The 26,534-nt window shown below is 39.4% G+C and overlaps 1 protein-coding gene across 1 annotated transcript in view; it reads right to left on the bottom strand.

The window, feature by feature from the left end:
• The window catches only part of HIBADH (3-hydroxyisobutyrate dehydrogenase), a 97,675-nt gene that overhangs the window by 13,578 nt on the left and 57,563 nt on the right, over positions 1-26,534 (bottom strand). The window contains exons 5-6 of the mRNA XM_058182732.1: positions 19,797-19,930; positions 14,923-14,999 (exon numbers count right to left, since the gene is read on the bottom strand). Of these exons, the coding sequence (XP_058038715.1) occupies positions 14,923-14,999; positions 19,797-19,930 (211 nt within the window). The remainder of the gene's footprint in view (positions 1-14,922; positions 15,000-19,796; positions 19,931-26,534) is intronic.

Genomic DNA, 26,534 nt, shown 5'->3' with positions numbered 1-26,534 from the left:
GAGGCAAACCACTGTGCCTCAGATAGCTGGGTGTGAATCCCTCTACGTGAAGTGGGGTCGTAGGACTCAGGTGGGCTTGCTGATCACGTACCTGGCTCCTTGCTGCGTGACAACAGCCCTGCCTGAGCTGTTGGAGTTGCTGGCCGGGTTAGCAGTTGAAACCCCTAGACTGTTGGTCATGGGGGATTTCAATTTGCCATCAACCGGCGTGGCATCCTCGGCGGCTCGGGAGTTCATGGCTTCCATGATGGCCATGGACCTGATTCAATTAATTGACGGCCCTACCCACGTCGGGGGAGGCACCCTAGACTTGATTTTTATCTCTGGCCAGTGGTTGAATGATCTGGTTTTAAATGATTTAGTTGTCGAACCTTTGTCATGGTCAGATCATTTTCTCCTTCGTGTAGACTTTCTGACCGCTACCCACCACTGCAGGGAGACGGAACCAATGCATTGGTTCCGTCCCAGGCGCCTGATGGACCCGGAGAGGTTCCTGACAGAGCTTGGGCCGTTTCCCGAGAACCTGGCCCACGGCACGACTGAAGAACTAGTTGCGGCCTGGGAACAGGCCGCGGCTAGAGCTTTGGACCGTGTTGTGCCTTTGCAGCCTCTGACCCGGCGTCGGTCTCAACCAGCTCCTTGGTTCTCCGAGGAGCTGAGGGAGATGAAACGCCGGAGAAGACGCCTAGAGAGTGCCTGGAGATCCAGCCGTTCTGAGGCTGACCGGACACTAGTTAGGTCCTATAGCAGGACCTACCTAGTGGCACTGAGGGATGCGAAATGTTCCTACGTTTCCTCCCTCATTGCGTCGGCAGATAACTGCCCGGCTGCCCTGTTTCGGGTGACCCTTTCTCTCCTTCAACAGGAGGAGCGGGAGGACCCCCTACAAGGGTGTGCTGAGGAGTTTAACGGTTATCTATACGATAAAATCATTCAGCTTTGTGACGGATTGGATCAAAATTGGGTAGATCCAGAGTTCCAAGACCCGTCTTGTTGAGGTGGTTTGGGATGATTTTGACCCTGTGACTCCCGAGGACATGGACAGGTTGCTGGGTAGGCTGAATGCCACCACATGTTTACTGGATCCGTGCCCCTCCTGGTTGGTACTGGCTACATGAGGTGACATGAGGCTGGCTCCGGGGGATTACAAATGCTTCTTTGCGGGAGGGGGTCTTTCCTGCTGCCTTGAAAGAGGCGGTGGTGAGACCTCTCCTCAAGAAGCCTTCCCTGGACCCAGCTGTTTTAGGAAATTACCGGCCAGTCTCCAATCTTCGCTTTACGGCGAAGGTTGTAGAGAGTGCGGTGGCATGTCAGCTACCCCAGTACCTGGATGAAGCTGTCTATCTAGACCCGTTCCAGTCCGGCTTTCGGCCCGGATACAGTACGGAGATAGCTTTGGTCACGCTGGTGGATGATCTCTGGAGGGCCAGGGATAAGGGTTATTCCTCTACCCTGGTCCTATTAGACCTCTCAGCGGCTTTTGATACCATCGACCATGGTATCCTGCTGCGCCGGTTGGAGGGGTTGGGAGTGGGAGGCACCGTGTATCGGTGGTTCTCCTCCTACCTCTCTGACTGGACACAGACGGTGTTGACAGGGGGGCAGAGATCGACTCCAAGGTGCCTCATGTGTGGGGTGCCGCAGGGATCGATTCTTTCACCCCTCCTGTTCAATATCTATATGAAGCCACTGGGTGAGATCATCAGTGGCTTGGGGTGAAATACCAACTGTATGCTGATGATACTCAGCTGTACTTTTCCACCCCGGGCCACCCCAGCGAAGCTGTCGAAGTGCTGTCCCGGTGTTTGGAAGCTGTACGGGTCTGGATGGGGAGGAACAGGCTCAAAATTAATCCCTCCAAGATGGAGTGGCTGTGGATGCCGGCACCTCGGTACAGTCAGCTGCAGATGCGGCTGTCTATCGGGGGTGAGTCGTTGGACCCGATGGAGAAGGTACGCAACTTGGGCGTGCTCCTGGATGGTCGGTTGTCCTTTGAAGATCATTTGACGACCGTCTCCAGGAGAGCTTTTTATCAGGTTCGCCTGATCCGCCAGTTGCGTCCCTTCCTGGACAGGGATGCCCTATGCACGGTCACTCATGCTCTCGTTACCTCTCGTCTGGACTACTGCAATGCTCTCTACATGGGGCTCCCCTTGAAGAGCACCCGGAGACTTCAGCTAGTCCAGAATGCGGCTGCGCGGGTTATTGAGGGAGCGGTTCGGAGCTCCCACATAACATCTATCCTGCGCAGACTGCACTGGATACCTGTTGTTTTCTGGGTGCGCTTCAAGTTATTGGTTACCACCTTTAAAGCGCTCCATGGCTTAGGACCGGGCTACTTACGGGACTGTCTACTGCCGGCCTCTATCTCCCAGCGTCTGGTGCGTTCCCACAGAGAGGGACTCCTCAGGGTGCCGTCAGCCAAACAGTGTCGACTGGCGGCCCCCAGGGGGAGGGCCTTCTCTGTGGGGGCTCCTACCCTGTGGAACGAGCTTCCCCTCGGGCTTCGACAACTACCTGACCTTAGGACCTTTCGCCGCGAACTTAAAACCTATTTATTTCATATGGCTGGACTGGCCTGATTTTAAATTCTAAATTTTAAATTTTAATTGAATTTTGATGGGTTTTAAATTTCTGTAATTTTATGGGGTGTAATGTTATTTTAAATTTTCTGGCAAATTTGAATCAGTTTTTTAAGGGTTGTTTTAATTATTGTGTATGTTTCTGTTTGTATTTTATTTGCCTTTCACCGCCCTGAGTCCTTCGGGAGAAGGGCGGTATACAAATTAAAACATTATTATTATTATTATTATTATTATTATTATTATTATTATTATTATTATTATTATTATTATTATTATTATTATTATTATTATTATTATTATTATTATTATTATTATTATTATTAGATCCCTCCCTCCACTAAAAGAATCTAACGGCAAAGAATGTATTGATGCAATAGTTAAAGCAAACTTCTTTAACACATTCTTTGGCTCAGTCTTTTTTAACAGTGATGATTCATATCCGACATTCCCCAATCGTACTAACGATGAGTACAATGACTTAACACATATAGACTTCACAGAAGATAATATTGAAAAAGCTCTTCGCAACCTGAAACCATCTTTATCTATTGGGTCTGATGGACTATGTGCATACTTCTTAAAAAAACTTTCAATTAATATAGCAGAACCCCTAAGCATAATCTTTGATTTGGCTTTCAAAACTAGTTCCCTTCCCAAGCTCTGGTCTCTAGCCACAGTCATCCCTATCTTCAAAAAAGGAGATCCCAGCCTAGTTGAAAATTAAAGACCAATCTCTCTATGCTGCGTCACATACAAAGTAATGGAATCTATCATCAACCAATCCATTACCCTCCACCTAGAAAAAAACAACCTATTCTCTAATAAACAATTTGGTTTCAGAAAAAAATTATCATGTAACTTACAACTTCTCCACTGCAAAAACATATGGACTAGTAACCTTGATCAAGGGAAAGCGATAGATGCAATCTACATAAAGGTAAAGGTAAAGGTAAAGGTAAAGGTTCCCCTCGCACATACGTGCTAGTCGTTGCCGACTCTAGAGGGCGGTGCTCATCTCTGTTTCAAAGCCGAAGAGCCAGCGCTGTCCGAAGACATCTCCGTGGTCATGTGGCCGGCATGACTCAACGCCAAAGGCGCACGGAACGCTGTTACCTTCCCACCAAAGGTGGTCCCTATTTTTTCTACTTGCATTTTTACGTGCTTTCGAAACTGCTAGGTTGACAGAAGCTGGGACAAGTAACAGGAGCTCACTCTGTTACACAGCAGTACTAGGGATTCGAACCGCTAAGGTGCCGACCTTTCAATCAACAAGCTCAACATCCTAGCCCCTGAGCCACCGCATCCCTTAATCTACATAGACTTCTGCAAAGCTTTTGACTCAGTAGTACATGATAAAACTTCTCCTAAAACTAAAATCCTACGGCATTTCAAGACCTCTTTACAATTGGATAAATGCCTTCCTGTCAAACAGACAACAAGTGGTCAAAATTGGCAATGCTCTATCAAATCCTGTTCCTGTCAAAAGTGGCATTCCCCAAGGCAGCATTCTTGGACCAACGCTCTTCATACTATACATAAATGATCTCTGTGACCTTATCTCAAGTTATTGTGTTCTCTTTGCTGACGATGTCAAACTATTTAACACCACCAACAATACTTCTACCCTTCAAAAAGACCTTGACTTTGTATCTGATTGATCTAAAACTTGGCAACTCCAAATCTCAACCAGCAAATGCTCAGTCTTACATATTGGGAAAAAGAACCCAAACACTAAGTACAAGCTTGATGGACATTATCTTACAGATGACCCCCACCCTGTTAAAGACCTTCCAGTTTTCATATCAAATGATCCAAGTGCCAAAGCCCACTGCAACTACATAGCAAAAAAGACTCTAAGAGCTGTAAACCTAATTTTGTGTAGCTTCTTTTCCAAAAACTCTACACTACTAACCAGAGCATACAAAACATTGCTAGACCTATTCTTAAATACAGCTCACCTGTCTGGAACCCATACCACATCTCTGACATTAATACAATTGAACGTGTCCAGAAATATTTTATAAGAAGAGTTCTCCGCTCCTCTGAAAACAATAAAATACCCTACACCACCAGACTTGAAATCCTGGGATCAGAAAATTTAGAACTCCGGCGACTCCGTCAAGACCTGTGTTTAACACAGAGAATCATCTATTGCAATATCCTTCCTGTTAAAGACTACTTCAGCTTCAATCGCAATAATACAAGAGCAAACAATAGATTCAAACTTAATGTTAACCGCTTCAATCTTGATTGCAGAAAATATGATTTTTGTAATAGAGTTGTTAATGCTTGGAACACACTGCCTGACTCTGTGGTCTCTTTTCAAACTCCCAAAAGCTTTAACCCAGAATTGTCTACCATTGACCTCACCCCATTCCTAAGAGGACTATAAGAGGCGTGCATAAGAGCACAAAAGTGCCTACCGTTCCTGTCCTAATGTTTTCTTTCATTATGGATGGATGGATGAATGGACAGACAGATAGAGATAATAGATAGATAAACAGATATTATTTACAATGCCACCCACTTGAGGTGCAGTCCAGCCACAATAAAGAACAAAACAGCAGTAAAAATTACATTAAAAGGATTAAGATTAACATATGCTAATATACTTACAATATCAATGAAAATACAAAAAAAAAATTATCATAGGCAATGGTCTTGTCAAGTTGTTCACTTATTTTACACAGAATTTTTATTAAAATAAGACAGATCACAATTCAAATTATTTGTATCTTATACGCCTAGATTTCTGCTAGATGCAAACTGCAGAAAATATAATAATAACAATAACAACAACTACTACAATTATTATTATTATTATTATTATTATTATTATTATTATTATTAGAGGGTAGGTGCCCCCACAGAGAAGGCTCTCCCCCTGGGGCATTGTTTGGCTGATGGCACCCTGAGGAGGCCCTCTCTATGGGAGCGCAGAGGTCGGTGGGAGGCAAACGGTAGCAGTAGGCGGTCCCATAAATATCCCGGTCCTAAGCCATGGAGCGCTTTAAAGGTGGTAACCAGTACCTTGAAGTGCACCTGGAAAACCACAGGTAGCCAGTGCAGCTTGTGCAGGAGAGGTGTTATATGGGAGCCACAAGTGGCTCCCTCTATCACCCGCGCAGCCGCATTCTGGACCAACTGGAGCCTCCGGGTGCATTTCAAGGGGAGCCCCATGTAGAGAGCATTACAGTAGTCTAGGCGAGAAGTGACGAGGGCATGAGTGACTGTGCATAAGGAATCCCAGTCTAGAAAGGGGCGCAACTGGCGGATCAGGCGTACCTGATAGAAAGCTCTCCTGGAGACGGTCGTCAGGAGTTCTTCAAAAGACAACTGTCCATCCAGGAGGAAGCCTAAGTTGCGCACCCTCTACATTGGGGCCAATGACTCGCCTCCAACAGTCAGCAGCGGCTGCAACTGACTGTACCGGGATGCCAGCATCCACAGCCACTCCGTCTTGGAGGGGTTGAGCTTAAGCCTGTTTCTCCCCATCCAGACCTGCACGGCCTCCAGACACCGGGACAACACTTCAATAGCTTCATTGGGGTGGTTAGGGGTGGAGATGTACAGCTGAGTATCATCAGTGTACAGCTGATACCTCACCCCAAAACCACTGATGATCTCAGCGGAAGCCAACGGCTTCATATAGATGTTGAACAGGAGAGGTGAGAGAACCGACCCCTGTGGCACCTTACACATGAGGCGCCTTGCGGTCGATCTCTGCCCCCCTGCCAACACCATCTGCGACCGGTCAGAGAGATAGGAGGAGAACCACCTAAAAACGGTGCCCTCCACTCTTAAGCTGCAGCAGGATACCTGGTCGATGGTATCAAAAGCCACTGAGAGATCTAAAAAGACTAGGGCAGAGGAATAACCCCTGTCCCAAGCCCTCCAGAGATCATCAACCAACGCGACCAAAGCTGTCTCCGTGCTGTACCCGGGCCGAAAGCCGGACTGGAACAGGTCTAGATAGACAGTTTCATCCAGGTACTGGGGCAACTGTCGTGCTACCACACTCTCAACAACCTTCGCCACAAAGCGAAGGTTGGAGAGAGGACGGTAGTTTCCCAAAACAGCTGGGTCCAGGGAGGGCTTCTTGAGGAGGGTCCTCACAACCACCTCTTTCAAGGCGGTAGGAACGACACCCTCCATCAAGGAAGCGTTAACAATCCCCTTGAGCCAGCCTCGTGTAGCCTCCCTTGTGGCCAGCACCAACCAGGAGGGACACGGGTCCAGTAAACATGTGGTGGCATTCAGTTTTCCCAGTATCCTGTCCATGTCCTCGGGAGCCACAGTATCAAACTCATCCCAGATGGACTCAACAAGACTTGCCTCTGCCGTCTCACCTGAATCTACCCAATTTTGGTCCAATCCGTCCCGGAGCTGAGCGATTTTATCGTGCAGATACTTACTAAAATCCTCAGCACAGCCCTGCAAGGGATCATCCCGCGCCTCCTGATGCAGGAGGGAGCGGGTCACCCTAAACAGGGCGGCTGGGCGATTATCTGCCGACGCAATGAGAGTGGAAGCCTAATCACGCTTAGCCTCTCTCAGTGCCACTAGGTAGGTCTGAATATATGACCTAACTAGTGTTCGGTCAGCTTCCAAACGGCTGGACCTCCATACACTCTCTAGGCGTCTTTTCCGGCGCTTCATCTCCCTCAGTTCCTCGGAAAACCAAGGAGCCGGTTGAGATCTGCGCCGGGTCAGAGGCCGCAAAGGCACGACATGGTCCAAAGCTCCAGCCGCGGCCCGTTCCCAGGCCGCGACTAGTTCCTCGGCCGAGCCGTGGGCTAGATCCTCAGGGAATGGCCCAAGCTCCGTCAGGAACCTCTCCGGGTCCATCAGGCGCCTGGGACGGAACCAACATGTTGGCCCCGTCTCCCTGCGGTGTTGAGTGGCGGTTCGAAAGTCTAGACGAAGAAGTGAATGATCTGACCATGACAAAGTTTCATTAACTAAGTCTCCTAATTCCAGATCATTCAGCCACTGTCCAGAGACAAAAATCAGATCCAGTGTGCCTCCCCCGGTGTGAGTGGGGCCATTAACTAATTGGGTCAGGTCCATGGCCGTCATGGAGGCCATGAACTCCCGAGCTGCCATTGATGCTACACCGGGTGACGGCAAATTGAAATCCCTCATGACCGTAAGTCTAGGGATATCAACTGCCACCCCGGCTATCACATTTAACAGCTTGGGCAGGGCTGCTGTCACGCAGCAAGGAGCCAGGTACGTGAGCAGCAAGCCCACCTGCATCCTATGACCCAACTTCACACAGAGGGATTCACAACCGGCTATCTGTGGTACAGTGGCCTCCCTCGGCTCCAGACTCTCTTTAATAACAACCGCCACCCCCCCACCCCTACCTTGGGCCCTTGGCTGATGGAATGCTCGGAAACCCGGTGGGCACATTTCTACAAGGGGCACCCTCCCTTCAGCACCCAACCAAGTCTTCGAAATGCCCATAAGGTCCACGCCCCCCCGTATAAGATCACAAATCAGGGGGGCTTTATTCACCACGGACCTTGCATTACATAACATCAGCCGATGTTGGGGTATCCCAGAAAGTTCACATAATTATAAAAGAAAGCATGCTAAATAAAGATTCATGGTTAACTATAAACAGGAAGTTGGATTGCTTAAACAGATACTATAATATCTGAGAAGGAATTTTTAAAAAGTTCTGTCTGTTGGAAAATTTCTCTAAAATGACTGCTGGGATCATCTGCAGGTTTTCTCAGTTTACTGAGTAACTCTAGAAGATGAAATGGCAGAAGTCATGACTAGAGTGCTGATGGAGAAAAAGAAGCTAACCTGACCTAGCATGGATTATTAGTTGAAGTTTAAGTTAGTTTTTGGGAGGAAATTTCACATATAGTTCCTGCCTACTCAGTGTGCAGCCCCATGTAGAGTGCACTCCAATAATCAAGGGAGAGAGGATTACAGGATGAATGATTCAGAGAAGGGCTTCCTGATCCAGGAAAGGTTGCAGCTTGGGCAGACACAAAGTTGAGCAAAGGCCCTCCTAGCCACAATTGCTCAAGGAGGATTTCCAGATTACGCACTACATCTATCTGGGGCATCCAAGACCAAAGAGAAGAACCTCAAATGAGAAAGTCCACCACCCACAGCCATTCCATCTCAACCTGGGTTCAACTGAAGCCGGTTCCCCATCCAGACCAATACAGTCTCCAAGCACTACAAAAGAATATCGACAGCATCCCTTAGTTCATCTACATTGGAGATGTACAGTTGGGTATTGTTCATACACTGATACCTCAAACTGTAGTAATGGATGATCTCAGCCAATGTGATGGCATGTAGTAAGGAGGTGGATTCCCAGGAGGCAGAAGTACATTCCAGAGGAGTGACATCTGAGAGAAAGAGAGTTAAGGGAGCCCCTACCTACTTTAGACTGTAGATGCAGACAGTACAGTCCTAAGTCTGGCAAGTTTTTGTTTATAGGTGTGAAAACAATAAGAACTCAGTTAGAAAAATTATCATGTGTCATGGTTTTGGGCCTGACACCCAGCAGCCTCAAGTATATGTTAAAAAGGAGTGGAAAGAGCATGGAGCCTTGTGACACCCCTCAAAGGAGGGCCACAGGCTGGACTTGTCCTTCCTATCAACACTAATTGGGACTGGCTTCAGAAAAATGAGGTGAACCAGCACAAACTTGTGTTGTAGGATGGGCAGATAGAGGCCTTGGCTGGTGGGCTTTGCTTTATTCTGCCTCGTGCACTAGTTACAACCCTTCCTATAGCAGATGACATTACCAGATATAGCAATGTGCTGTATCTGTATGAATGTGTGACTGCTTTTTTCCTTGTATTCCATGTTTTGTGTGTGTGTGCAACTGGAAAACACAAGATGAGTTGCATATGGCTGAGTCACACAACCAGAAAGAAGATAAATTAGGAGATCATTTTCTGGAATGTTTTCCTTTTGAACCTCAAGCCATTTTTCAACTTTATATTTATTTTGTCAGTTTCTCACACCAAACCAAATTTGGTGTTTTTATTTTTAGAGTTACCCTGCTGACAGACACTTCTAAACCCTTTCCCTAATTACTTTCCATTATTCTGTTATATTGAAAACAAATACAAAAGGAAAGTTGCTATATTGTGAAATGCCAATGCCTAGAATAATTTTTATTTGAAAGAATGCTTCTGAGACCCAAATGAGCCACAGCAGCATCCTTAGAAAATAAACATGGAGTGTGGTTACAGCTTAACGCATTGTTTGGAAGCAGTGATGCTAGTCAGCCGGTTCTATCTGGTTCGGGCAAACTGGTAGTGACGGCTGTGGGATGCTCCACTCACCCGCCTGGACGTCATTACGTCCCATTTTTGATGTTCTGCACAAGTGCAGAAGGTCCTGCACATGTGAGACTTGTGCTAACAACTTGTGCCCTATATACAGGTAATCCTCAACCTATGACTACAATTTATGTTGCTAAGTGAGGCAGTTGTTAAATGAATTATGCCTCATTTCATGACCTTTTGTCACAGATGTCAATCACTGCAATTGTTAAGTGGATCATACAATTGTGAGCAAATCTGGCTTTCCCCCACTGACTTGGCTTGTCAGAAGCTGGCTGGAAAGATTATAAAAGATGATCACATAGTCCCAGCCAGTACCAATTGTCAGGAATACATGGCAGTTTCCAAATTTTGATCATGTGAACATGGAAATGCTGCAACAGTTGTAAGTAGGAAAAATAGACACGAGACACTTATTTCAGGACTATTGTAACTTTGAATGGTCACTAAACAAATGGTTGTTAGTTGAGAAATACCTGTAAGTAACTTCTTACTCTGGATTGATTGATTGATTTGTCAACAAATACAAGAAAGCAAAAACAGAGTGGACACAGATATGGACACATGAAAATTTTTTAGCACAAAAAAAAGGATATAAATTGGCAAAACATAGCCAATTGAGAAGAGTAGGACAGGGACAGTAGGCACGTTAGTGTGCTTATGCACGCTCCTTAGGGACCTCTTAAGAAACATGAAAGGTCCATGGTAGACAGTTTACGGTAAAAGGTATGGGGATTAGATAGACTAACAACAGGATCAGGCAGATTGTTCTACTAGCTAGAGTTGGACTATTTGCTACTTTACCATACTTTGTCATAACTCAGATACAGGTATTCTCTTTAGAATTATTTGTTCAGTGACTATTTAAAATGCTGAAAAAAACAGACCTATGACTGGTCCTGAAAGTTAGGTGGTTTAGTGGTTCCATTGTCATATGATAAAAGTCTGGATGTTTGGAAGCCATCTGCACTTAATGAACACAGAAGCGCTTCAATTACCTCCATCCCCATCAATACCCTTTTTGCTTTCTGCAGTCTGTGTCCCCTGCTGTCTTAACTAACCTTCACTGCCTTCTTGCTCTAACTGGTGATGAAGCATACCTGGCCTGGCTGTTAGTGATATAGTTATTGCACACTAGGTCTTTCAGAGGCCACATGCCTGAATTGGATGCAACATACAAAGCCTCAGGAGAAAGTCACATGCAATTAAAAAAAGGCTGTGCATTAATTGGAGAAAGTGTTGGGGCTTCCCAAGCCTTTGATGTTTCCTGGTAGGCAGCAGCTTTGCACCTTAGCTGGGATAGGAAGCCAGCTGGGACCGTTGCGGCTTGTTGGATCACCTGCTGCTTTGCACTGCAGTTCAGGGGTTCCTTGCAGCCCCAGTGCACAGCATACCAAAAAGATCCTGAACTTTTTGTAGAAGAGTAAAAGAGTAGAATAGCATTATTAAATTATAAATATATCTACCCATTCATCTGTTTTGTTATGATCTTAATAACTGTAACCATATTTTCAGTGACCATATTTTCCATTAACCATAATTTTGCATCTCTGAAGTGCTTTATTATACCAAAGGAAGGCAGGAAAAATTATTTTGAAGCAAACCTTTCTTAAATTGTTTTACTATGTCAGATTCGACATAATTACTGGCTCTAAAACTGTATAAATGATTACCTTGTTGATGGCAGTCATCTTCCCCCATTTTTAAGCAATTACAATTTTAGTGCCCAGTTTCAAATTTATAATCATTTCCCAATCTTTCTGTAGCAACAAAAAGAACAGTGAAATGAAAAGTGTGCAAGTGATAATGATCTTCTTTCACTATTATATTTCCTATTTTGATAATATTTTCACTATTATCAAAATTATTTTGATAATAAAGATAAACCAAATAATGTATATGCATAACTGAACCTTAAGATGTGTAATTTATAACTTAATTTTTGAAATTAAATTTTTTTAAAAAAAATAAATGCATAAGAGTTCTATGGAAATACATTCAATGTTCAATAAACAAATTTCTGCTTTCCTTCATTCTACCAGAGTATCCTAAAACCGTCCTGAAAGATGTCCCAAGGTATAAATTGCATGATGGACAGATTCATAAGACTCCTGTTCTTTTAATAGATGTCATTCTGTCAGTGAACAAACATTGCAGGATATAACCTTCAGAGCTCAAAGGAATACTCTCGTGGCTCCATTTCTAGTCCACTTTCCAGCACTTCCTGTTCTTAGATCTGTAAGGATCTGACATTGGACAGAAATTTCACCATGCCATGGATTCACGCAACAACTTTCAACTTGCATAGGCTACGAGTATGTACTAGCTGCTCTATCCTGCCATAATTTATTATATGTATCAACAAATCTTATGTTGACAACTATATCCCTCCCTTCTTTTAAAAACAGACTGCATTAAAATTGTGTTTTAAATATGAACCTAAATATCTGTAAAAGGTATATATGCTATGTTATGCATCTGTGACAAAAATAGTACATTACACTCTTCAAATTTTAAAATAAAAAATCTATTAAAGATGAAGAAACAAAAAGAATTCTAAAAAAATAGACTACTTTAATTAAACAGTCTACTGACATAAACAGAACTGAACATGAATATAGTCATACCATGATAATTTATTCATTCCAGAGAGAATTTACTACAGAGAAATTCATACTTGCAAATACAATTTTCTTTTTTCAATCTTGTGAAAGCTCTATAAATTGTATCTGCTACATGAATTTTATTAGAGGAAAATTCTGTCACTTTAGAAACACACTTGTCAGACTGAAAAGAAATTGATAGCAAAAGGCTTCATTTCTCAGTGGGCTTTAAACTACTTGAAGAAAATAGGCGAGTGCTCAACTTACTGGCATTCATGTGCACAAATGCACATGAAACTAGTTTGCACTATTTTTCTAGCAAAGAACATTACCATAAAGTTCTAGAGTGCTTTCTTAGTTCAAGGTGCAGAATCAAAGTAGCTAATTTTCCAACATGGATCATTTGTGGACTTTATTTCATTAAGGCCTACTGTTGAATTCTGCACTTTAATTCATCCATGCTGACACTACCATCAAGGAGAGTATGTATTTGGCATTTTACAATGAAAAACAATGACTGCATGGAAAATGCACACATATGGGAAGAACTATAACTCAATTTTGTAGACTGGGAAGCATAGATTAGAGATCTTATGTAATAAAAACAAAATACAGTGGAAAAATTACAAACACTGGCATTGCAACAATTTTAACACAAGTGAACTCCAATGTTAAAAAAAAATTGAGGAAAGGCAGAATTTAGATTTCAGAAGAAATTCCTTGTGATATAGATAGATCCTACAGGATATGTGCATCATCTAACACTGGGATTAATCATTAATCATTTAATTCATTCAGAACCATTCTGGAAATTAATAGATTGTTGAATTCAAAGCATTAATAAAGATAATAGGGAGAGAAAAAATACACCTCAAGTTAGAAAATGAAAACCAAGAAAGATCCTGCATGTTGCAGTAGCTGCAAACATCAATTAAGATTGGATATGAGACTGTCAGATTTTTTAGTATTCTGTGCTAGCTGAACATTTTCTTTTATAGCTGACAATATGAGTTTCTACTTCAGCTAAATACATTGAAGTCATAGGTGATTGATTTTTTTATTAAGCAAACTATGACTTAAAACTGACTATGATACAACTTTACAATTCTCAATTACAGCAGCAGTAAACCGCCTTATGGGTTTTGTTATGGCTTGTTAAAGATACATTTTCCTATCTTACAGATGCTCAATTTTAAAATGTAAATGGTGCAGGATATTGATAAACCAATTAGCACTGATGCAAAGCAAATTCCTCTTTTATCTCAATTACAACATGACAACTTAATAGGTCAAGATAGTCTAACATCTGAGACAAGGGCAATTCAATAAAACAACTGCATTTTGATATGGTAATTAAGAAGAAATGTGAATCCATTATCCTGTCTTTTGGGTGCATGTCTGTTTCCATGTATTTATAACATTCATGTATCTTTTTTAAAAAAAAATAAAAGCAAACCATATATTTATTGTTTAGTATCAGACTTCAGAGTGGTAGTAATGTGTTTACTTTCTAGCAAGTAGCTGAAAGGATGCACTTAAGTGTACTAAAATCATGCTGTGAAAATTCAGAGATCCCCCAAAAAGGACCATAATGTCCAACAACAAATTTCAAACACACACACACACACACACACACACACACACACACACACACACACACAGAGTGTATATACAAACTTATATGACAAGAAAGATAAAATCAAAAGTATTTTTGCAAACATAACCAGCCTTTTAACAACAATATAACTTTTTAATTAAACACCCTGAAGTTGTTTTTAAGAGTAAGAACTGATTATAGCACTTTTCTTTTGGTACAGTCTTTTAAGACTATGGTTCAGACTCTACATGGCCTGAGAGCTATGTTTAGCAGCAGGTGTTGTAAATGTTGTACCTTGGTGAACGTATCTTTTCTTTTATGTACACTGAGAGCATATGCACCAAGACAAATTCCTTGTGTGTCCAATCGCACTTGGCCAATAAAATTCTATTCTATTCTATTCTATTCTATTCTATTCTATTCTATTCTATTCTATTCTATTCTATTCTATTCTATTCTATTCTACTCAACTAGGTACCTGCTAAACCAAAAGATAGGTTCCTGATGGATTATAATACATGCATGAACAGTCTGGGACCTAAACAGGGCTACACGTTTCATTTGACAATAAGAAAACGGGGTTACTACACGTATTCTATCGAACTGAAAATGCACTTTTAATTTGTAACCCTGAAAAGAATGTCCCTGTTCATTAAAATTTCTAAGTTAACAATGATTTTAAACAACATGAAATACTGCAGTTGTGCTATGTTTGCTACTCTAAATTTTTTAAAAATTATTCTAAAAGAGCCAGTCATTTAAATGTAATCAAAATAAAGCAAATGTAACATACCTGATTCCAAGCAACATACCTGATTCCAAGATTCATGGTCTCAGCAGTTCCAATCATACTGATGGCTAGCAGCATATTATTGCAGATTTTTGCAGCCTGAAAATAAATGCAATAACTTATAAATTTCTCTATTTTACAAATAACAACCCATCAGGAACCTAATTTTATTAGAAACTAGTCAACCTATGCCCCATTGCATCATCGTTTTAGGAATATCTTCTTACCTATACAAAGAAACAGAAGGACCAAGGATTGGAAAAAAGTAGTGGAAGAAGTGACTTCCAATATTCTACTGACTTCCCTATTGAGCTTCTTTATTGGAAGCTGGCAGGAAAACAACCTACCTACCTTCCTTCCTTCCTTCCTTCCTTCCTTCCTTCCTTCCTTCCTTCCTTCCTTCCTTCCTTCCCTCCCTCCCTCCCTTCTCTTTCCTTCCCCTGCCCTCATCTCCTTTCTATAATTTAAGAATTTTAAGTTGAATTCCATCATTATAGACTACGCTCATTCTCAATTCTACGCTGTCTTAAGAATCAATGAAGTAAATCTGAATAAATTTGTGTTGTTGGTTGAAGTCTGGCATTAAAAGTCCAATATAAAGAAGGTTTTGCCCTTGCAAAGTCATATGCGGATCATATGCAGGTCTTCTTGGCTTCAAAGGATGTCACTTGGAAGATATAGTTGTATTGTCTGATATTTTTCTTGAACTAGTTTGTAACAGGTAAATTGAGCAGTTCATTAGGTAACAGTTGCAAATTGTCTGTATTAACCTTCCCTTTAATACACAAAAATTAGCAATTTTGTCCAGGGACTAGGAATGCATGAAAGTGAGGACAGTTTTTGGCCATGGCACCAATATCAGCAGAAAGTCATGCAATTTGCTGTGTTCATTGTGGATATTGTGGTATCCACAATCTGATAGCATTAAAGAACTTTTGCAAATTACTTCGTCACATATTCTTGAGCAGATCTTTCCTTTCCTTCTCCAACTTTACTTGTCTCCTCATTCTGTACCCTTCCTTTATGATTCTAGAGATGTACAGCACTATCATACCCCATTTCTTCATTCTTGTCTCCATTGCCACATCCGTTTGGTGTCATTCTTGACCATGATGTCCTCTCTTTCTCCATGACATGCTGATATTTTATTTTAATTTAATTATTTCTGTCACAATGTTGTATGTTGCTGTTCTTACAAGAATAGTTTAGACTCCCTGGCGTATTTTCTACTGAGTTGTAGGAAGTTGTTAAAAATAGGATCACATCACTTCCCAAGGCTAGGATTCTTTCTCTAGCACCTGAAAGAAGGGCTGGTCTATATCTAATTTCAGAGTAAGAAACAGTTGAAAAATGAAACAGGATGGGCAAGATCTAAAGTATAATAACTACTATATTTGCTTGGCATCAGAGAGATGTCTATCTGAGGCCACAGCACCTCACTTAGTGACTTTCTGCCCAACCTACTCTCAAGGTTGTGAAGAAATGTAAGAAGTTGAAGCATTATATCTGTGCCTTGAGTTCCTGAACAAAGATAGGATACAAATACATGTACATGTTTGTGTGCCAGTGCAGATAAACCAATAAAAATATATAAACCTTTCCTTAGGCACCTTAAAGTTGTTGCTTCTTTAAGAGACACATGTTGCATCAATTCCTTGCTGTTGGTGGGGGAGGGAGGGAGGGAGGGATAGCAAAAGTGGCTTGGAAGATTATTTTAGTAAGATAATTTTACCACCAGCCCAACTATAACAGCAACCTGAAATAGCCACAACTTTTCCAAATTTCATTCCTTCAGGAGTCATGAGTCCCAGATTCTGGATGGACTGTCTATGTCACCCTATTTGAAGCACTTTGGTACACTAATTATTCCTCTATGAAGGATCATTTTGCACAGTTAATGCTAATAACAGAGTTTTAATAAATATATAGAATTTTTTGTTCCATAACCACTCTATAGAGCATAGATTGGAAATCTTTTGGGTGTCACATAAATGTGCATTCAGTTGCCACTTTTCCTAGGTTTGGGGAAATATGTGGTCTGGTTTTCAAAACAAAATGGTTAATATTAAATTAACCAATAATAATCATGGAAAGATCTTGAAATCACAACTGTCATCTTTCGGTAGAGGCTGCCCAGCGCAAGAAGTTTCCATGGATCATCACTACCAAACATCTTCATTTAGAGTCTTCTACATGTGTCTTCAGCAAAGTTAGCCACTAATACATGTAGAATTAGAATTAGAATTAGAATTAGAATTAGAATTTATTGGCCAAGTGTGATTGGACACACAAGGAATTTGTCTTGGTGCATATGCTCTCAGTGTACATAAAAGAAAAGATACCTTCATCAAGGTACAACATTTACAACACAATTGATGATCAATATATCAATATAAATCATAAGGATTGCCAGCAACAAGTTATAGTCATACAGTCATAAGTGGAAAGAGATTGGTGATGGGAACTATGAAACGATTAATAGAAGTGCAGATTCAGTAAATAGTCTGACAGTGTTGAGGGAATTATTTGTTTAGCAGAGTGATGGCCTTCGGGAAAAAAATGTTCTTGTGTCTAGTTGTTCTGGTGTGCAGTGCTCTATAGCGTCGTTTTGAGGGTAGGAGTTGAAACAGCTTATGTCCAGGATGCGAGGGATCTGCAAATATTTTCACGGCCCTCTTCTTGATTCGTGCAGTATACAAATGTATCATTTGTGCAGATCAGGTACTTGTGTCATGTTGTGTTTCACCATGTCCTACTAAGCAACCAATTTTTCTTCTCTCTAATCTGTACTGCTGGAATTCTTAATTCTTGTATTTGATTTTAGAGTTTACTACTATATTTCACAAGCAACCAAAGATATACAAATAATTAAATATTGTACCAGTTTCAAGTAAAAATAGCTGTTCTGCATTCAAAATGGCTTGGAAGTGTCTTAAGATTGAAAAAAAAGTTGTTTCAAACTTGAAACAGGATATTTGATATTTGAAAGACTTAAAATGCAAAACATTTTGTCTCTATAGGCAACCTTAATATATGGTCAGTTTTACTCTTTCTTTCTGATTGAAAAAAATTTGCTCTGGTTGATTTTTCCTATTTACAGTATATAACCACACTTATCAACTTCTGCCCCCCACCCCTTCCTTAGTATTCAGGTGACCATTATATTTCCAAAATATGTTGCAACCTACAACATCATTGCCATTATTGAATAAATCAGCTTGCTGCATGTCATAGTTTTAAATGGGAATTTCTATCTAGGAAGAGATATGCCTTTATTTTCATAGCAACAGTTCTGAATGTTCTGTAAAGTGTCAAATTAATGCACATATCAGATACTGAAAATACCAGGCATTGGGCAAGATAGAGAACATAAAAATTGGTTTTTTTCTTTTTCTGTGTGGAGGCTAAGGTAACTTTTGTTTTTCTGGAGTTGTTGTAGCTTGGGGTTGGAACCCTAATTGAATCACAATAGTTGCATTCTCCGATTTGCCAGGGGAATGGCTCACTATATTCCCAGCCCATTGTGATAGTCATCCAATGTAAAAAAATTACCGTATAGCCAACTTCAAAAGGATTTAGGAAGATTAGGATGTAGAAATAATGCCATGTGGAAGTGCCCATACTACATCCCAAACAACTCATAGCATTACTTTGTTAGACTCCTACTATAAACTTGTATTTTTCAGTGCAATTTTAAACAAAACAATACAAAAACACTGTGATTGTCCCCATCTCAATGATGCCACCATTTAAGAACCAGCCTAAAAAGAGTAGAGTTGGTAAGTCATAACAAAACAATATACATAAACTAAGTTGGGGTGGACACCCTTTGGTTATTATGATTGTGTTTAAAATGTTTTGGGGGGACAAAGCCATCAGAGCAGCAGCATGACAACACAAAGCAAATACATACACAAGATTTCAAACTTATTTTCTACCAGATTTTAGACAACATAATTGTATAGTATTCTAGAGGGAAACACACATACACACACACACACACAATTTGGTGCTGCATGTGCCCTTGGGCTACAAATTTCCTACTTATTGAAAACCCAAGGAGTTGAGAACATCATGAGATTTGATAAAATGAATTCTGTTATATATAATAAAAGGGACTAAGAAAGGCAGAAAGTGTGTGTTTTAGATATAATATTCTACATTTTTGTTTTGGTAACTTGGTTTATTTTTTATTTTATATTATTTCTGGTTGCCAAAGGAGATGGAGACTTTGTGATGACAAATCACTTTGATTTGATTTATGAGGTATTTTAGGACTTTCCTGTTTTCTTATTCACTTAGAAATAGTATAAGATGCTTTTCAGTAAATCTAAGCAAAATAATTGTTAAGGTAAGTTAACATTCAGAATACAGATGGGTGATATGCAGAGGTTGCTGCACTATAATTTTAACACAAACAATTTGATGGGCTTGAGTAGTTGATTTGAGTTGATTTGAATAATTACAATTAAACTTCTAGAATACCACATCTACATACCTACCTTCTAAACAGCTAAATCACAAATACAATTGAAAGAAAAACAATGTGATACTTGCCCACAGCACACTGAAAAAAACAAAAATGTCTGCAAGAAAATGCAAAACTGCATTTTGTATATGAAATTTGCATGTGAGCCCTACAAACTCACAAGAAAAGTTTCAGTTTTCTTACCTATGCTTCAGATAAGGTGGCATTTTAAACAGGGCTACAGTAGTATATCTTACTGGAAGTGGAGAACAAATGTCAATTAATTACCAGTTTAATGAAGAATTTCACTATGAAAGTAAATTTCAGTAAGTTTGGAAGGTATCTTTTGCTTATGAAGCACATAAATTCAATGTGAAAGGGAAGAGACACTAAAGCTTATAACATGCCTAGGAATGATCTGCATTTACCTGTCCAGTTCCAACTTCTCCACAATAGACCACATTGGAACCCATACATGTGAGCAGCTCTTTTGCAGCATCAAATTCCTGCTCTACTCCCCCGACCATGAAGGTAAGATTTCCTGCACGAGCAGCTCCAACACCTACCATTAAATTAAGAATAACATAGTCATTAATGATTTTTAAGCTTCTTTTCATATCACTTCCATTGAAACTTCCTTTGTGCTTATCATCTGTATAGGAATGAAATTAAACAGCTCTCTTCACTACTTTTTCCAGTCCTGTCCTGTATGTATTTACTTAGATATTAATCTTTGAGTTCTCTGAGGCTTACAACGATATACATCTCTTTGTTAGTATAATGGTCTTTCTCTATACGTAGAAACACACAAATACATGTATACATATGCATACATGTATAAACATTTTACACACACACACACACACACACACACACACACACACACTACTGCAGGTTTCTTTGAAAATAGTCAAAGACTTCAAAATTTCCATTTCGGATGAAAAAAATGCACTAATGATTTATTTGTGAAATGAATACTAACTTAAAATTAGATGATTGTCACAGTAGACTGTCATGTAATAGCAGGTAACAGTAGTCCACTATGACTGTCATTTCACAGTAGGTAATGTCACTTTTTAACGAAAGAGTTTATTCACACATTCTCCTTTTTAAATGGCATTTGCTACTAATGCTGTATCCTGACCTCCTACCAATATGAGTTAAAAGTTAACAATAGTTCTCTAATATTAAATATTACAGATAAATAGTGTTTCCAATTACATTTTTAATTTTTTCCCCAGAGAGTCATTATACATCTATAAGAACAAAACAGGTGTGATAATAGTTTTCAGCTGCTTCATATTTTGACAAGAGCCAGTTTGGTATTCGTGAGCTCAAATACCACCTAGGGACAAAGTCAGCTGGGTGACCTTGGGCCAGTCACTTTCTCTCAGCCCTAGGAAGGAGCAAGGTAAACCATTTCTGAAAAACCTTGCCAAGAAAATTCAAGGACTTGTCCAGGCAATCTCTGAGATTCGGACATGACTGAATGGAAGAAGAAAAAATATTGACAAGTTACTCTCCCATCTATCTAGCATATTTTATATTTCAAGTTGGCACAAATACAGCATTTTAAAAAACACCTTAAGTATTTTGTTTAGAGAAATTTCCAAGTTTTGTCTGTTTCCTTATCAAATTAGAAGTCTCAAATAAACTCAAGGCAGACTTTCACAATGAAGAAGAATGCATTCAAACTACAATTAGTGCTTGATTGCATGTCATGCTGTAAAATAACAATAACTAGGGGATATAACTGCTCAGGATTAGGAAGGTTCCATTCCATCAGTTCAGAATTGCTGAAAGAAACCTTGACAAGTTTCTTGACTATTCCACTTCTATGCCAAGTGGAAAGATGCTCCTGCTGCTGCTATGCGGCAGATTTATTTCTCTCAGTTCAGTTCATCTTCTTTGCTACTAAGACAGGAAAAAGCCATTCTATCCAGTTTAGGGCAACATCAGGCAGAGATGGTAGATATTACGCTGGCCTGTCCTACTGCATTTTTACAAGCAAAGTTTCCCAATTGCCAGGCTGCAACAGAAATACTAGATGAAGTGAGGACATCTAACTTCAAACTCCACTAAGAATATGATTCATTAGTTAATCGGATGCTCATTCTACCTATCTGAAAGGTTATTGGGAAATAGAGCAAAGTTGTGCATTATAATTTTGTTTAGAGGGGAGGGAAAATACTAATCAGATAAAATGAATAATGTATATAAACTGGAGTTAAGTACAAAATAGTGATCCAAGATGGAGAACACATTTTCTATAAAAATAAAAGTTTCCCTGCACATGCATGCTAATTGTTTCTGGCTGTAGGAGTGGTGCTCATTTCCATTTCTAAGCCGAGGAGCCAGCACTGTCCAACGATGTCTCTATGGTCATGTGGCCAGCATGATTAAAAGCTGACGACACACGGAGAGATGTTACCTTCCCACCAAAGTGGTCCCTATTTTTCTACTTGCATTTTTACATGCTTTTGAACTGCTAGGTTGGCAGAAGCTGGAACCTTCTGATCGATAAGCTCAGCATCTTAGCTACTGAGCCACTGCCTTTCTTACATTTTCTATAGCCACCACAAAAAAAGTATCAGTATATATATATAGATTAGGAATTAGTTTTTTAGTCTCAGAACTGAAATAAATGTCTTTGTACTCATCAAGTCATTGCTTTCCCGCAAAGTTCCTGGGTCCTAGCAACTTAAATAAGGATAGAAAATAGGATTTTTGATATATCCACTGTATTGTTAAATCACTAAAATTCACCAATCTACGTGGAACTTCTCTAATCATTCTGAATCTAGATGTTATTCAATTACCTACTGCCAAAGGCATTGTTCTACTTCAAAGTGCTGGCCAACCTCTTTCAAGCAATCCTTCTTAATCTGGCAATGGAGTGTGAGAAGAAATAAGGTCAGATGAAAAGAGCCTGAGATGAGATAGGTCTGCTGCAATAACAGTGCACAGTTGTCAACTGGCCCTCCTACAGAGAATTGAACAGCTCTCAGTCTGCTGGGCCACACAGAGTCGATCTAAGATATGAACCTGGAGATAGACAGGCAGATATGGCTTGAGTCTTATAGTTGGCAATTTCCGGCTCTAATTAAGGCTTTCCTAGTATCAGTAATAAAACTAGTTTATCAAAGAACTGTGTACCTGAATCTCCTCTTGTTTGTCTTCACATTCAAGTATTCGCCTGGGTGAATGAAGCCTGATAGATAGTATGCAATTTTCAGAATTTTAAAGGAAGCCCATCACAGGATATGCTATTTGATGAAAATGCAGCATTTCAGCTTTGAGTTTATCTTTATACTGGATACCTGTGTACTGATTCTTTATTATAGATCTTGCTTCAAACCTACCTCAAGTTCAGTGGCTGAAGTATATTTAATTGAGTCATGCTGTATCAAGAGGGAAATGAATACACTGAGAGGGAGTGGAAATGGGGGAAGTGACGTCTGCAAGGAGGAAAGCTTAATCTTATTTCTTCCCAAGCAATCAAACATAAAAAAGACACCATTCACCTCTGCTCATCAGAATTCAGCCTTTTCCAATTCTCCATACAGTACATTTTTCCCTGTAGCCACAGATCCTTTTCTGATCATAAGATATGGAGCTATCAAATAGCACCAATGATTTTCCATGTCCATATCTAAGCTCATTTTGCCTACCCCCTTGGGCAAAAATCTGATGTCACCCTCTTCCATATTAACTGGTAACTGTGTTTGCTTTATGAAGATGCTGTCCTAATAAAATTCTTGAATTCATTTTAAAGTTAATGGGAAACATTTACTTTTTAGTATCTGTGACACAAACAGGAAGAGAGAAATAAAATCCTAGGTATACCATGATAGCATTTATAGAATAATTGATCAAACTGTAGAATAAATGTTATTGGTGTCTAAGTCTGTACTTAACTGAAAAATTACTAATATACTGATCTTTTAAGTTGGTAACTCTACTCCCCTCCCCCCATTTCACCCCCTCCAAAAGACTGCTCATCTGTCTATCTAGCAGTCAGAGGGGAAAAAATGGCACAAGAATCACAGAAACTGAATGGAAAGGCACAGTCTTATAGCAGGCCAACTAGAATCCAGTAGCTCATTGACCTTTCAAAGATAATTCCTGTGTACAACATAGGATGTCCACATGGGAAGTCTTCCAGTTTCGTATGGAGAACACTCTCCTGTGGATAATTTTGCTCTCCCTTCAGCCAGCCTGAGTAGCAGGCTGGCATTGAAAAGGAGATCCCATAAGAGTGACTCCAACAAATGGTATATGGGCTTTGAAATGTTCTCAGGAACATTAAGCAGAATTTCTTTTAAGAACCATCAAATTATATTTAAAATTAACATGTCAAGTTTTTAGTTAGTTTTAGAAACAAGTAAGCTTGTCAAAATTAATCATGGTAATTTGCTTAAGCATTATTTAAAACAAAAGTCCATATTAAAAATAAACTGGACTGATTTCCTGATCCAATCTTAAATCATACTGAGGTCTGTATTAATTTTAATCTTTAAAAAAGGAGTTGCATACATTAAATTCTACCTAAATGGTTTTCTTGGGAAGGCAATATCCATAGGCCTCTTTTGAAATGGACTACAAACTTAATGTTTTTAAATCTAGTTTTGACCATACATTTATTATAGGAAAAAATCAAGAAATTGAGATAAATTTCAATTCTTTCCAATGTTACAAAAGAAGAGGCTGGATAAGTTATCTTTGCTATGTTTGTGGAACCAAAAGAAAGCATGATAATTATAACGCTTTTGCAAACAGTTTATTAAAATTCTGTTTACAAATAACAAGTTACTCCTTTCTAAGTGAAATTGCAATTATGCCATTACTTAGCCAAACATTTTGCACAAGAAAATCAACAATGAAACATAAACACTGAAATGAAGTATTTAGTATTATGCTTGAGGAATTAATATGTAATATAGTACAGATCTAATCCTTCATTGCATATAACTAAACTGTAACATATGTTCATAGATTTTTTAGATTTAAATGTATGATATACATTTTGTGCTGAAAATAAACATGCTAAAAAACACATTTTTTTTTCATTCTTCCATTAAATAATTAAATGTACTAACGTACTAATATATGGTTAAATGTTTTAAACAGTCTATCCCAAAATGAGATAAAGAAGAGGGCTAAGGGGACCATGCTGCTGTTTGAACTACCTTTAAAACGCAATTGTTTTAATCATTTTCTACAGATGCAGCCTCATAGGGTCTGCTGTCACAGGGACCATTTACGACTTGTTATGGTGTCTCTATTGTTCACCAAAGACATTCAGCTAAAAAGGTGACAGCTGGGACAGAAAGCTGCTACCCCAAAGAACAATATAATCCTGTGAAAAGTAATCAACAAATTTAAGAGCGTTAATTAACTTTACACTTTATCATGTTCAATTAGTTGTCTTTTCTCAGAAAAGATTGCCGTGCACAATCGGTTTAGAGCATGCCATGTTTGATTTGTAAGTGATCACTGTTTCGGTTTCAAAGTCGATATCAGCCACTCTCTTGGGTTTTGGTGACACAGATGAATGGCACTACACATGTTTCAGAGGTGATTTGGTATAATGTAAAGTAGCACAACATAACCTCTTGTTAATGTATGGTGGTTTCACACAGAAAGAAAACCAGCAGCTTATGCTCGTTCTCATCAGGGTATATGCAAATTTATTTTTACACATATACAAAAACGATGGTTCTCCCAACAATAAAATCAAAGTTAATTTCCCCCTGAAACAGGAGGTCTCTTAAATGAATAATTTTTCATCATTAATTCTCAGGAAAAAGTTTTTTTGGGACACATTTGAGATCACTTCTTAGCAAGATTTCTAATTTTGCTGTATTATATACTATATACAAATATGCTTTTTGTGTACTATACACAAACATGCACACATATAATGTGTGTTAGCTTTAATAATGGCATCTGAAATAAATGCTACATACCGGCACTAAACACTGCAGGCATAAATATGATGGTACAGTCAGACTTTTACATTTCTAGGATAAATTTTTAAGTCTAGAGTTCTTCTAAGAAATGTAGATTCATCAATGATTATAGTCTCTTTATATCTATTTCCTTTACTATATAGCCTTGCTGCTTGCTTGCTAATGGGACATGGGAAAACATGACAAAATGATGATGTATTTTTAATGAACACCACAGAAGTTTCTCAGTACTGACAAGCAGGGTTGCAGATTATAATATTTCTCACTTCACTATTATGCCCAAACCTTTAAAGAAAAAAATATCTCCAGAGTTTGTTATGAACATTGTGGAAATATGTTGTCATATCCTTTAAAAAGTCATTACTGCATATAGTTATTGCAATTAGCTATCAATGGGACACATTTATATTCCTCTAAAATAGTGCTAGAATTATATACAGAGAAAAAAGTAGCCGGTTGAATATTTCCATTATATCAAAATATAAAAAACATAGTTAACATGCAATTATAATTGTTGATCAAATCTTTCTCGTAGGAAAAATAAGTAAGCTTTCAATCAGAAAAAATAAATTCTGAAAGCTAAGAATGACTAAGTTAAATATTTAAAGAAGAAAATTGCAGTATACTTCTACAAGATCTGCAGTGACAAAACGCAACATTAGATAGATTTCTGCAGATCTATAGAGAAAAAAGAGAAGCAGTCAATAGATCTTTAAATTGGGTAGCAATAACTGTTCTTCTATTCCAAGTTGGCAGCTGCTACATTTGCAGGCTTGGTTCATTATTTACCCATAATGACCATCAAGCTCCAGTCAATGTCAGATCACAACAACTGTCAGCAGTTATTTTAATTAGCCTTGTTTGAATTCAGATAAATATCACAATGGCCCAACTTTTGCTGAAAGAGCAACAGAGCACTGTAAACAATGAGCTATTCTGGCTTTAGATCTATCCACATGGAGAAAATTTCTCCAGGAGTTATGCTGTGCAAGCAAATTTAATTCAATCTCATATAAGAACAGCGAACACCAGTCTTCCAAAATGGTTCTTAGTTTTCAAAAATACTCGTGTCTCAATCTCCTTTCAATACAGAAACACTTTAAAATATAATATATTGACTATTTCACCCTATTTAAAGCTAAATATTAAAAATATTTTCCTTTAAAAAGGATAATTACAAAATTAATCAAGAAA

This window comes from Ahaetulla prasina, chromosome 4, assembly GCF_028640845.1.
Source record: "Ahaetulla prasina isolate Xishuangbanna chromosome 4, ASM2864084v1, whole genome shotgun sequence".
NCBI classification, from domain to species: Eukaryota; Metazoa; Chordata; class Lepidosauria; order Squamata; family Colubridae; genus Ahaetulla; species Ahaetulla prasina.
The sequence above is the reverse complement of the archived record's forward strand: the minus strand, read 5'-3'. Positions and strand labels throughout refer to the sequence as shown.